The 14,424-nt window shown below is 35.2% G+C and overlaps 1 protein-coding gene across 10 annotated transcripts in view; it reads right to left on the bottom strand.

The window, feature by feature from the left end:
* The window catches only part of MYO3B (myosin IIIB), a 193,721-nt gene that overhangs the window by 127,523 nt on the left and 51,774 nt on the right, over positions 1–14,424 (bottom strand). For all 10 annotated transcript variants that reach the window (XR_007378568.1, XM_048953066.1, XM_048953065.1 and 7 more), the window contains one exon: positions 394–459. Coding sequence is in view for 9 of the 10 variants with exons in the window: in XM_048953066.1 (XP_048809023.1) it covers positions 394–459 (66 nt within the window). In the remaining variant the exon portion in view is untranslated. The remainder of the gene's footprint in view (positions 1–393; positions 460–14,424) is intronic.

Raw genomic sequence — 14,424 nt, 5'->3', positions numbered from 1 at the left:
ATTTGTACACTACTTTTTTAGACTATTTGTACAACTTTTGTTCATATGCACGTTGGGTATACAAATTACTGAATATTAGTAAAGTGGAAAAAAAGGCAACTGTTTTCTTTCTTGTCTTTTGAATTCTTATTTTAAACTGACCAGCAGCCATTTTCACTAACCCTCTTTCTCTTTGACACAAAACTCCTCTGCAAAATCATCAAAGAAATCAGTTATCAGTTATATTTATAAACATGCTCCAACTCTATTAAGAAATCAAGAAGCAAGCTAACTAAGGAGTTCAGAGAAGCTGTGAAACAAATTACATGAGAAGATGGAACTACTGAATAGCTTTCAACATCTGAAAAACAGTGAGTTTCTGAATAAGCTAATTTTAAATCAAATAATACTCACTGTGAAATGAAATGGTTGAATCCTCTGCACCATTTTTCAGGATGCAGCAAAGTAGGAGGAGGGTTTCTGAAAAACAAAGATTTGGGATTTAGAATCTTATTGTTTACAAGAATTTTCTCAGATGTATTCAACAAAAATAATACTGTGCCCACTAGGGCTAAAAAGAAGGTGGAAAATGTAATGTCCTGAAGATGCCTGTTCATTTTTTCTTGCTGCTGCTTTTTCATTGACAGTTTTGCTCTTTTCATGTCCTTCTCCTTTTATGTCAATACCTTTGAAGCTGGCAGTGAGTATTGCTCATAGTATGCTTAGCAGTATTTCCCTTTTAATTCAGTCTGACTCAGTAAGGATCAACTTAGATTGGAAGATTAACCTAGTCATCACACTCCTTAAGCACTTTACCCCAGATTACTGATGCTGACCGTGAGTTTTTTAATGGTTATTGTAATAAGAGATACCAAGCTGTCAACATTTTGTGAGATTTCCATCCAGATTTCCATCAGTTTGGATGATTTAGGAGATAAATCCTCCATGCCGTAAATGCTATTAAAAATGGATGTTATTTTTAAAATGACATTTAGTGCAGTACTGTCTCTTCCACAAGCATTATCTGGAACTCTGATGGGTTCCATGTTACTCGGCATATGATTCCTTTCTGACCATTACAGTTAAATTACATAAACATACAGAGTAAGGCCGATAGGTCACCTTAAGTGGACTAAATTTCAGTGCACCAGCCAATAGCAAGAAGTAGTCATGAATGACAAACTGTGTTATTACCTCCCAGAGGTTTCTTCAGCAACCTAACTTTTAGTAAGTATTGCAGACTATTTAAAAGTCTTAAAATCAAACTTTTGTTCTATAAATCCTTATTAACTTACTTTTTTGCTGCATTTGAGGGCTCAGTTCCATGGATCACATATTATCGATGTGACAAAAAAATCACATATGATCTATTCAAAAAACAGAAACACCCACTAATAGCCTGGACTGTATCATGAACTGTCTCATTTATACGAGGGACGCATTTGTCAGCAAGACACTGCTTGGAAACATCTCACAGTGCAATAAGGCAAACAGCATAAATGCAACATAAATTAGTGTTGACCTGCTTAGAGGTCTTGAATTTTTCAAAAACTGATTCAAAGTAGTTACATTTAACAATTACTCTCAAAGAAATCAATTTAAGAAAAGAAGATAGATACCATGTGGGTTTGTCATAGTAGCATCATTTTTGTTCATCTATATCTATTCAAAAGAAATGCAGTCATCTAATTTCACTGCAGGCTGTCGTTTTCTGAGATGAGTGTGTTATTACTTTTCTGCTTTCTTATAGAAGACTCAAGGAACACAATTTTCTTTCTGAAGTGAAGAAATTCAGAATGTTGGAGATGCATACCCCTTATCAAATTTACATGTGGGAATCATTTTCAGAGCAGCCTTTGTGCGATGAAAAAAAATCAACTCTATACAAGAAAGGTAAAACTTTCCATATAATGAAAAATTTTTATCAGCTTACACAATCCATATGCATGACCTCTGTAAACAGCTTGAAGGGTCTCTTGGCCAGGATAACACCAGGTCTGTTGTCAGTGTTTATTTTGCAGGAAAACTACTCTGACAGGAAAACAAATCTGATAATTGGTATTCTGAAAAGTACAAATTTTTATTGTATTGCCTAGAAGTACAATGTGTTTCTTTTTAGAATGATACCAATACAGTCTACTGAACATTTGTTCAGTATTTATATCTTAATTTCACTGCAAAATATTTTGCTTTTGCAAAAGCTCAGTTACTGCTCACAAAGCATGTAGTTTTGCCTTCCCTATTCACACTGTTTTTGAAGTCTTGCCATTGGTGGTAACAACGGTGCTTACAAGTGTTTGGAGACACTATCAGTCTCACAAAGAACTTCTTCAAAAAAAGAAAAAACAACACAGGTACTTAAATGATTTGCAGATGTTATGATGGAAACAAGCGGAATTGTTTGGAAGAACAGACCAACTGAGCAGATATTATTCAGGAAATGTATTTACTCATTTGCAGGTTAATGACTAAGGAAGGAAGTAATGTTTCTAACCACATAGAATACGTTATGTCCAATGAATCACTAAGTTACTAAGCATTCACTGAACACTGTCTCAGAAGCTGACAAGTATGTCTTGTGCCAAATTGTGAGTTATGGCCACATACATGTGATCATGAATTCTGTAACTCTACAGATGTTTTCTTGAGCTTGATGCTTTTGTATTGTTGACAGAAGATCCTATGTTGCTTTTAGTGTAAAATCATAGAATTGGTAGACCTCTCTGTTCTTAATCACTAAATATTGGGCTGACAAACATGTCCAGTAAATTAATTCCTAATGCTAATCTGTAAAGCATATTGGTACCCTTTGAAGGAAAACACTACCAAAATAAAAGTACAAAACAGGGTTACCCTATTCTGACATTGTAACCAGAAATAATTTCCAGGAAGGAGCGTGACAGTCATTTAAGTTTCCCTACTGTCTATTTATCTAAGACACCACAGTGCATCTCTGCATCATGGTGATGGCAGACAATATCAGCACTTCCACGGCACCTCCTAAGTGCACTCCTGTCATACAATTCAAATCCAACTTTTAGGCTAAGTATGCAAGAGTAACCCTCTATTCACGTATTTGAAGTATATCAAGTATTCAAGCCTTTTTTGTGAGCACACTAATCCCTCTGCAGTTCGAAATTAATAATCCATCAAAACATCTGCTATTCCTATCACTTAAAAGAGGAAAAAGTATAATGACTCAATGTTATCAGATACCAAACTGCAGAGAAACATAATACTTGTCTCATCACTATGGCTCATCAAAGGTAAAACTAAGGCCATTTTGACACTAGCTTATATTTCTGACATCACCGAATTTTACCAATATTGAGGATGTTTCTGTGATACTCAAAATACATTCACAGATAGACTAAAATCTGCTTCTTGTTAATTTGCTGACATAATTTATTCTACCCTTTGCATATGAAATCAGAACACTTTGCATGCAACCTTTCAATCACCTTGGCCACATATACAATAAGTTAAAGGACAACACAGACTCATTTTCTACTATAAGTGATGGAAATTGGTATAAATAGATATATTAGTGGGAGCAGCAGATACACTATTTCAAAAAGCAGGTATAATTGGGCTTTACCCTTTCGCTTTACAATTAAAAATTAGTCATAGAACTACCAGTTCTGTTTCCTCAGGCAGATGTACTGTTCTTGTGAGGAGCTGGTCTACCCTCATATTCAGCACCTTCCGTGGTGATAGTTATGCCATTTCTCACAGGGTGTTTTGGTTCAGTAAGGACTCAAGATTCTGTCTGTACAACAGACCTCATGCAAAAGTGCAATGTTCCTTAGAACACGAAGACAAGAACAAGCTTATCAAGCAAGACCTGCTGCTGAATTCTGAATGACACAAGTATAGTTAACTGCTGGAAATATGTTAATCACTTGGACTTTACATGTTCCCTGTCATTCAGCTTGCACCAAAGTCACAGCTGGTAAAACAAAATCACCCATTTTACCACAATAAGGACAATGATACAGTTCAGTAAGCATTATTCGTCCTTTATGGTAAGCTGTGAACCTAATAACAGATCACAGATATTAGATTGTTACTGGCAAATAGAAAATAAATATTTTCATCTTAAAAAAAATCTGTCAAAAATTTTAAAAATTAAAAACACACACTGCTTTTTAAGCTACTTTAGTAAACTTAGCCATACAAACAAAAACGAAGATAGAGCCCCAGTGATGAGATTATATCATCAGCCTACTATACTGTTTCTAATAGAGAAATCAGCAGATGAACCTCCATCATCTGTCACCATGAACAGGCTCTGGCAGCCACAGCCCCACACACATTGTGATGGTTGTTTTTGTTTGTTTTTTTTTTTTTAGCAAACTGAAACAGGGCAACTAGAAAGAATAATTCTGTTGACAGTCACCTACATTATATGTAAACAGAATTTAAATGAAATTAAATCATCCATTCATATTTCCAAATGCTATGTGAAGTAGCCATGTAAAAAGCAGAAAGTGAACCATGTGTAATAATGAGATTTCTTTATAAAAGGTTACACATAAATAGTGGATTGTATTTAGGTAAGTGAATATTTGACATCAATTATTACCTGAAAAATTCTCATATTAGTTTAAAGTTGCACCTCTGTAAAGCATCCCCATCTTGAGTAACCCACTGAAAATAACAAAAGGATCCTTAACAGGGCTCAGAGGATCTCCCAGTCTACAAACCATTCAAACAAATATGAATTTTCCACTGATCTAATTGAAAAACTCTTATCCTAAACACTCTCCCATTCATCTGCCTCCTATTAAAGTGTACTCAGGTTTGATTGAATTTCACTGTTATATTTCACCAATGTTCATTCAGTCAGATGCAGGCTATGGTTTCAGCTCTGTAAGGTTAACAGAAACCATAGTTTAGATGCCTCCAGGAATGGAGAATCAGCACAAAATACTCAGTGTATTCGAAGGCAGGCCTTTGAAACTATTCTTTCAAAAGAAGATGGAAGAAGGGAGATGGGACATAAGGCATGTTCCTGACAAATTTATCTTATTCACAACTGATTCATTTCTAAATAGTTTCTTCTTTTCTACTTCACCTCTCCTCTCCCTTTTCTTGAAAGGAATGTTTTCCTCATGTAACTATCTAGTTCATAACTTTTATCACAGGACTTCACGAATTATCTATTAGAATAAAGGCATATTTTCTGAAATAAAGTTAAAATACCTTAATTATAACAAAAATATGCTGCTTTAAACCAAGATTGAGACCTAACTTGGGAACATTAAAACCTACCAAGAAAACAGTTAAGAGGAAGCAGCATACATAACACTACTGTCTCATTGCTGTAAAAAGTGATGATCTTGCTGAAGTACTTCGCTGTCTTTTAAATACAGAGAAAGTTTTGTTTCATATTATCACACTGGAATGAATGCTCTGTATATTTCATAGATTGTACATAATACAAAAAACTGGTCGGAATTTGAAGGCTTAAAAAATTATATTGAGTTGAAAGTAAAACTGACAAATAACTGAGATAATAATTGTTGGACAGGCTGTAGGGTAACCACACACTTTAAAAGCTTTTCTTGTAACAAAGGCTCCCAACCCAGGGCAATACAAATTGAGCATCTCTTTCCATTCTTTCTCAGAAAAGAATGACGGTTCTGCACACTGTGACATGTAAATCCACACTTACTCCCTCTCACGTATGATTTTATATGACTATTTATTTTGCCATCTCTAAGTAAACAAGTGGATTAACAACGAGCAGGTACAACTCTAAAACAAATGCAAATCCAAAAATGAATAAAATATCAAATATCTCTTTAAAGAGATTTAATAAAATCAGAGATTAAATCTCTTTTAAGAGATTTAAAGAGATTTAACTGAAGATTTATTCACAAGTCTCCAGCTTAGAATATTTTGACATCCAGCATAATGAGGGGGGGGAGGGGGGGGGGAAAAGTAAAAAGTAGTCAGATTCAGAATTACACACAAATCTCCTTTTGATTTTCAGGATTCATTTTACGTATTGCCAAAAGAAAAGCACTTCAGGAAGGATATAAAAGAGCCTGTCAAAAGAAACATCCTAAGAAACCTCCTTCACTTGAACAATCCTGTACTTGGATTGTACTTGGTACATAAAAGTCACCTTTAAAGTAATGAATACAGAAATAAATAATGTGCTAGCCACATTAAATCATTTTGAAGGTCAAATTATAACCTTCAGAAAATGCATTTAAGAAAATCTCAATTATGGATTTTTTTTTAGCTTATACAGACAGAAATAAAATGGATGAAAAAGTATTGCAAAGTGTTCTGCTTGGGAACATCTGGATTATCTTTGACTTTTTCCCTTGAACATTGCAATTCACAGGCCACTGATTTCAGTCAGATTTGGCAGCTGCAATTTCATTAGCCTTTTTTAGGACTTGACAAGGCATCATTTATTCCTGTCATTTACTCTTCAGCTTTCAGATTCATTTTCTGGCTTCAGTGAGACAGAAACAAGTATTTTATTTCAGAAATACTTTTGGATGGAGGTGAACTCACAGTTTTGCATTCCAATGGTCAAGCTTCAAAATAATTATAATTCAATTATGCTGTCTATGTTTTATCATCTCAGTTATTCACAGAAATTTCAGAGAGCTAAAGAGGCACCAGCAAATTAACAGCAATTGAAACAAAGGAAATAACAATAGCAATTATTATTTGTAATCAATTCCCATCTTGACTGCAATATAGTATTTTGCTTTTCTATTAAAACCGTGGCCCTGCGAATCTGAAATGGAGGAGAAATGTCACTTGCCAATGAAATCAAATGGGACAGTAATGCTTCTTTGCCTGGCTGAAACACATATGGTGTTGTCTCGACACTACAATTTTGTAGTTGGAATAGTAAAATACTGCAATTACAGGGCATACTTGTAGTGTTGTCTGAGAAAATAAAGTATCTTAAAATCTGAAAGTAAAAATCACATAGGTAAATTTCTAACTGCAATTCAACTGTACATGTTTCAAACTCCCACTGTATACCAATCAGTTCATGAAGCCTGATTATACCTCATGCATGAGGATGCTGCCCAGTGGAGCATATCCATTCTTGGAAAGTTGTCTAAACTTTGGCTCATCAAGAGAAAAACTAATACAGACATCATAAATTGTTTAATTTAAGAAATGGAGGAAAAGGGATTGAAGGCTAATGTGAGCAAAAGTCTTTGATAATTTCAAACAAGCAGTTTTCAGTGACCACTGAGATATGATAACAGGAAAGTGCAAGCAGAGAAAGAAAGAAATAGTTGAGGAAAAATTGGTGATGCTGTTACAAAGAAGCAAGATCAGCCTTCCCCAGGGTAATTTCCCTCTGTGATTGTATGGTCCCAAAAATATCAAACCAAAGAATAACTTTCATCCCAATAGAGCATTCAGATTCCGAATGAGGGATCAGTAGATAAGATTTTCTGTTCTGCCTATCTCTGCCAGTAAGCTTCTATGATATACTGGGGAAAATTTTTTGCTTCTTGCGTTCTTTATTTCTTTGTTTTATTAATTTAGCTCTTATTTTCAAAGAGGAAAACACTCTTATCCTTCTATTCCACAAATAGAGGAATGTTTTAGTTGAGGATCCACAAAAATAAAAATAAGCACAACGGTGACCCCATAAAATAAGTATATTACCATACGATTGATACAGCCAGTACTGAACGTGGAATTCAGTAACAGTTGATAAAAACAATCAGACTGCATTTTCAACTGGAAACAAGGATTATTCTTTATTCATATTTTTTTACTCAGAACTTACTGGTTTTGGTTTAGTCTGGTTCATAGCATTGTAAGAACAAATATTATTCTGATTGTTCTACCTGTTGGGTTCATAACTGAATATATATGGAAGGAATACACTAGTTGAAGGTGGCATGTTTCCAATGGAACATTATGAGGAATGTTACGGAGATTGTAAAGCAATTGACTAAATGCCAAGCCATAAAGAAATGTGCAAGACCTGTTAAAAGAATTCTCTTTTCAGTTAATATGCCTTCTGATCACAACGACTGTATAGAAAATAGAATTTGTTTCTGTCCTACTCCTTCTTCCAGTAAGCTTTGTTTCAAAGTTGAAACTTTGATCTGCTTTTAAAAAACACTGCATGACAGGAATCACAGTAGATTACAACTGGAGTGAAAACTAATGAACACAAGCACCACCTTTTCGGGGACCAAAGAGAATAGATTTGAGAAAGTAACTTTAGAAGAAAGATAATTATAATATTTGAAGTAGTGTAGTGATGAAACACGGTTAGAAGACAGAAAAGAGCTGATGTAAATCATTCTGCATGGGTTAAGAGAAAATTGACATTTGCCATAGGCAGGTGAAATGAGAAAATAGCAAGGGATGTAATCTAGTAAACAGAAATATAATACAGACCTTTTAAAAGCATACGTTTTGAAAAGAGTCACTTCTGTGGCACTTCTGTTGAGATCCGTCATTCTGATTTCTTCAAAAAGAGCTCTCATAAAGAGCATTACAGCATATTTGAGTTAAATGAGCATTACCTGCATCTGGAGTTTTTAAAAGTCATACTAAATTCTGCAGAGCTTTAATATCCAAATGTGAGAAATAAAGATGTTTTTTAAAAAAAGAAAAGCTTTTAAGTGACTTTTAAATAACTCAGCTGAGAATGAAAAATATTTTTAAAGTAATAGAAATACAGGAATTATAATTAGGAACTTAAGTTAATTATATATGTGTTAACATGACACGAGCACTAAATTTTAAAACAACTAGAATGGCTAAACATAGAAGAAAATTACATTTGCATCAAGTAAGATTTGTTTTTGTTTCATTGTAGGGTGGTTTGTGTTCCTTTTGTTTCCCTAAATAGTTGAAGCAGATGCTGCCTATAAAAGTCTGTCACATTTGCATGCTAGCAACAGATCATGGTTCATCAGCTTACACAATGAAGCTACCTCCTTGCAATACAGAACATCCTCACCCAGCAGTTGTCTATTATGTGAATAGCTTGATAAAATGGAATCTGATGTAACATAAATTGTGAGTGAAGAAATCTAGACGTTGCATTTTGGCTAATTTAACAAAACTAAACTGCATGAAGTCAAATTACTTTAGTCAGACAGGTAGAAAGATATAAGATATTATAACTACTTTTATCTAATAGTCTCACAGACTGCACTACTGGATACCAAAACACAGGTATCAACTCTCAAGAGGAAAGTTGTTCCTGTCCCCCTCAAGACAACTAAAGCAAGGTTTGCACAGAAAAAAAATAAGCACTGCCCTTCCAAATGCACAAGAGTCACTTCCAACCAAGTTCTTTCAGCTATTCTTACAGAGACTCCCAATTCCTAGGCCAAACTAGACCAGTATCACCATCTGTGACTTGTTTCATATCAAGTGGTACATGTAATATATTTTGCACCAAATCCATCAATCTGACCGAAGAAGAGTATTTTTTAAACAAGCATATTTCACCTCAGTTTTACGATCACAAGAAAAGGAAAGTCAGCTTGTTTGTCAGAATATTCACCCTTACGAAATATTACCATAAACAAACTGATACATTTTCCACTTAAATTTTTCTAAATATAGCTTTCAGTCATTGCATCTCATCCTTCATTTGCCAAGTACATTAAAGTAACAACCTTAAATATCTCTGCCCTAGAGAAAACAAGAACTGTGTTCAAGTTGCCTTTGACTTTCTTAGATCTGTTATAATTTTTTTTCAATAAGGCCATATAAATTTTTCAATATAACAAATATAAGAATTGTCACCAAGAATAATCACAACTTTCCTGAAAAAATAACTTGGTTTTGTTCAGTTTTACCAACTTATTTTCCTTTCTTCTCAGATAATTTTTTTCATCATCTTTTTTCTCCATCATGCCCTCAATGTTATTTTTGAAGAGTTATTAGCAACACCAGAAAAATTAGTCCAACTATGGTCTCATTGAAGCCTGATAAATAAATGAATTATCCTGTTCTCAGATTTCTTCCTATATGCCAGCATGGATGAAGTGAATATTTCTACCACAGCACAAACTAATATCAGTTGGAAAGGACCTTGGGAGGTCTCTAGTCCAATCTCCTGCTTAAAGCAGATGCAGCAATGAGATCAGATGAGGTTGCCCAAGACTTATGCAGTTGGGTATTCACACTGGGAATTCAGTATCACTCAGTTATCTCCATACAAACACTGATGGTACCACAGGACCAGACAAACAAACTAATTCACTATGCTGTTATTTACCACATTTTTCTCTTTCCATTTTTCTCCCTTTCCTGCCTGATTTTTTTTTTAAGCAACACTACTGTGACCTTTGCACACATAGCGTTCAGTCATTTAGTCTGAATACATATCAGTTTGGTCGTATGTAAAATGTGGTCCCCCCTGCACAGAACACAGTACTTGGTGTCTTGCCTTGGAGTTATTCTTGGCCTCACAACAGCACTGTAAGCTTGCAGCTCCTGGAAGGATTGTTGAGATTATAGTTGTGTTGTAGCTTCTCTCAATGGCCTTTCATTACCATGGAATAAATCCACAGAAATCATTATTAACTCTCTGAATACCAGTTATCAAGATTTATAACCAATGTCTACTTCAATAAATATTTCTTTAAAATTTTTCTGAGTTCTAACTTATGATTGCACCTGTGATAGGAAAGAAATATAAGACATTAATTGTTAATAGTAAATGTGTAGATATGCCTAATGCCTTATTACTGTACTAATTATGAGTAATGATTAAATATACTCCTTGGAATTTTAACATTAATCAAACTGAAAACTGTAACAAGTAAATCAATACCTTTCAAGGCACAGCTCATTTTCACCAAACATGTCTGCAGATAGTGAGATTATTTGTTATTGTGTGTTTATGGAAAATGCTTATTACAAAAATAAAACAACAGTTACACATTTGATACAATCCTAAAGATAATTACAACCATGTTAGACTGTGACTAGCATCTAAAAAGTTTTGCTTCTATTTTCTTCTCCTTCTATCATTAGTGAGTTAATTCCTTTTCAAATATGAATATCAATATTCTATTTCTGAGGAAGGCATCTGTTTTTAAATTATATTCCATGAAAGGCTTTGGTACTGTGAAATGTGGGAGGTGTCTTATTCTCTCTGCAATACCAAAGTATGTGAGAAGATTATCTTTTTTCAAGCAAAAATCTAATTTAATTTTTTTCATTCATTACAAGCAATATCAGCTAATGAATTCCAAAATTAACCATTGGCTAATGGTCTGAAATGCTGTTTCATTTCTTCAGGATTGCACTCAAAACACTAACAGAATTGTATTATCTTCCTTGAAACAGTAAGTTCTAGCTTGAATCTCTAAGGCACAAGTATGGCATATTTCCTGCATACTGATGGCCTTTCAAAATCATAAGCTGAATACACAATAACTCACGAGAAAACAAGCGCAAGTTTCATACGCACAGCAAAGGAAAAACATGTATTAAAAAAAAAAAAAAAGGAAATACAGACACACGTTGGGTGAAGAATGGCTTGAGAGCAGCCCTGAGGAGAAGGATTTGGGAGCGTTGATTGATGAAAGACTCAACATGGGCCAGCAACACTTGCTTGCAGCCCAACAGGCTGTGTTACATCAAGATAACTGTGACCAATAAGTTCATGGAAGTGATTCTGCTACTCTATTCTGCTCTTGTGAGAATTCACCTGGACTGTGTCCAGTCCTGGAGCACCCAACACAAGAAGAACATGGAGTTGGAGCCGGTCCAGAGGAGGGCCAAAAGATGATCAGAGGGCTGGGGCACCTCCCCTGTGAGGACAAACTGAGAGCACTGAGGCTCTTCAGCCTGGGGAAGACTGAGGAAACTTCCTAGCAGCCTTCTAGTACCTGAAGAAAAGCTGGGGCGAACTTTTTATAAGGACACGTAGCAACACAGAAAGGGGAAACAGTTTTAAACTGTGTAGATTTAGAGCAGATATCAGGAAGAAATTCTTTACTGTGAGGGTGGAAAGACACTGAACAAACTGCCCAATGAGGTTGTGGATGCCCCCCCTCCCTGAAAGACCAGGCTGGATGGGGTTTTGAGCACCAAGGTCTGGAAGGAGATGTTCCTGCCTACAGCAAGGGGATAGGAACTAGATGACTCTAAAGGTCCCTTCCAACCCAAACCATTCTATGATTCTATAAAATATTTGATAAAAATATCATGGGTAAACTACACAACTTAAGTCTATACATATACTACCCTAATTGCTATTTGATGTGGATTTAACCTGAGATTGTGTGCTCCAGTGTTAAACTAAAAACAGAAAGGCAACATCTTCGCAGTTTGTCCTTTTGTCTCCATGAATGACTGATTAAGATTACCAACTCTTACTAGTAAACTGCTTTTCTCTAAAATTGAATGACACAAAGATGAGTTGCTGCCTGAACATTGTCAGCATTATGGCTCCAACCCTTCTTCCCTATTCTCATCATAATTATAAATGGTACAGTAACTTTTCCCCCTATAAAACGTTTTAATTCAAATATTATATTCTGCAAGGCCCAGTACAGAAAAAAAAAATCCTCTCTGAAGTAAGCATGAAACTGAAAGTCATACTAGGCTGTTCAACAAGCAGCAATGACTACAAGTCTCTAGGTTTCAATGCAAACCTTTCTAGAGGAAGTTTGATGTCAGAACATCATCTGTCTTCAACTGTGGATGAATATCATCCCCCAAAACTACGTAAGGCAATTTGTAGGTTCTATGTACAGGTGCAGTACTTGGTATTTTTTCTCAGCAACAGAAAATTTAAAACACTAATGAAGGCTTCATTTGCCTGCAGCTGTTTCAAAGGATTTGGGGGGAAGGGCAATGATTTGAGTTTACACAATTTAAATCCTGATGGACCATTCTGAAAGGGAAACATAATGCAATTTTAAGAGACTCAGCAGACTCTAAATAGTCTGCTTCATGCATGCTCACTTAATACTGAGCAAAGACATTCTTAAAATTTCAAGCAGGGAAATCTGCTCTGGTTACCTTGGTGATAAACTAAAGACAAAAATTGCACATAATTGTTGCTGATGTCACTGCTCCCAATTGTTTCCAAGGTTACAGAACATCTCACATAATTGTGATGTTACATTTCTAGTCTGAATTGAAAGCCCATTTTCTGTTCTCAGTAAATTGTTTAGTGCTGCAGGTAATCTATCTAAACCTTATCTAATAAGGCATCAGCAGCATCTCAGCAACCTCTAGTAATGATGCAGATTTATATGCTGAAAGTGAAGCTACCTTGTTCTTTACTGAGCAATATGAGTCCTAGATTATCTCTATTTTTAGCCTAAGAATCTATTTCCATAATAAAGTATATTAATCAAGCATATAAAAATATCTGAACAGTAAATGTTTTACTGCAAAGCAATCTTACATGTGAATTATCTACCTGGAAGGAAGCTGTTCTCTTCGTTGAATAGTGGAAAATTGGCTGTTAACTATTCATAACTGACCGATTTTCTCACTGTCTTCAAACTCACTTTAAATGCAGAGCACAAGTACTTCTCTGGACTAAAACAAAACAAAATCCAAAGAAAACCTTCATCCAGGCTAGACTTTATTACAACCTCTAGTTTACCATGCACCATAGCAAGAACCTCCTTAAAATCAGTAATCATTGTACGTTGGATTAATATTGCCTTCATAGTATTACTTCCTCAGAAATACCATAGACAGTGCTGCTATCTACTGTACATCCATATAAATATTCAAGAAATTGAGAGAAGTTTTAAAAACACATGAAAAACAATGCATTTTTTATTCATGCAATTACAGCAAAGTTTTGAGACTAGTTCTACTTCATAAATCTAAGTAAGCCGCATTTGATATTCTCACTTCTAAAGGAGACAACAGTTAGTTGACGGCCATCTACCACCTCTCCTTGTGCTGGATGTGCCTTTTGTCACTTGACTGCGCTCAGACTGCAGGGCTTGACCTTGTCAGCATGAAATTTTCCACTAGAGCAAAACAAAATGGCACTTACTATATCCTAGCTGTCTACTATTACTTATGCAATGGATTTTGAAAAGTAGTAATTTACTTTAGAAACTGGTTGACTAAAGCAGTTTAAGCGCATTTAATGCATGAAATGAATAGCATATGGAGTCACTAAAAACATCTGCTAGGCATTTCAGCTTCTACCTACAGCTTTGAGAGGGTTAGAGTGCAGCACTGAGAATAGAACAGAAAACCAAAGGTGATTCTTCTCTTGTTTGCTCAGAAAACAGCTGAGAGCTGGACATGTCTATTTTCATGATTATTCATTCACATTTCTCAATGAAATGCTGCATATGATTTAGTTTTCTGTAATTTCCACAAATGTCCTAGGAACAAATACACTATGACAACACATGGAAGGAGACTTCTGAAGGAGATGGGCGTTCATCTCTCTCTCCTGCTGCTTGGCAGGCTAGCTGGGCAGCA

Source organism: Lagopus muta, chromosome 8 (assembly GCF_023343835.1).
Source record: "Lagopus muta isolate bLagMut1 chromosome 8, bLagMut1 primary, whole genome shotgun sequence".
NCBI classification, from domain to species: domain Eukaryota; kingdom Metazoa; phylum Chordata; class Aves; order Galliformes; family Phasianidae; genus Lagopus; species Lagopus muta.
This window is presented reverse-complemented; position numbering and strand designations above follow the sequence as displayed.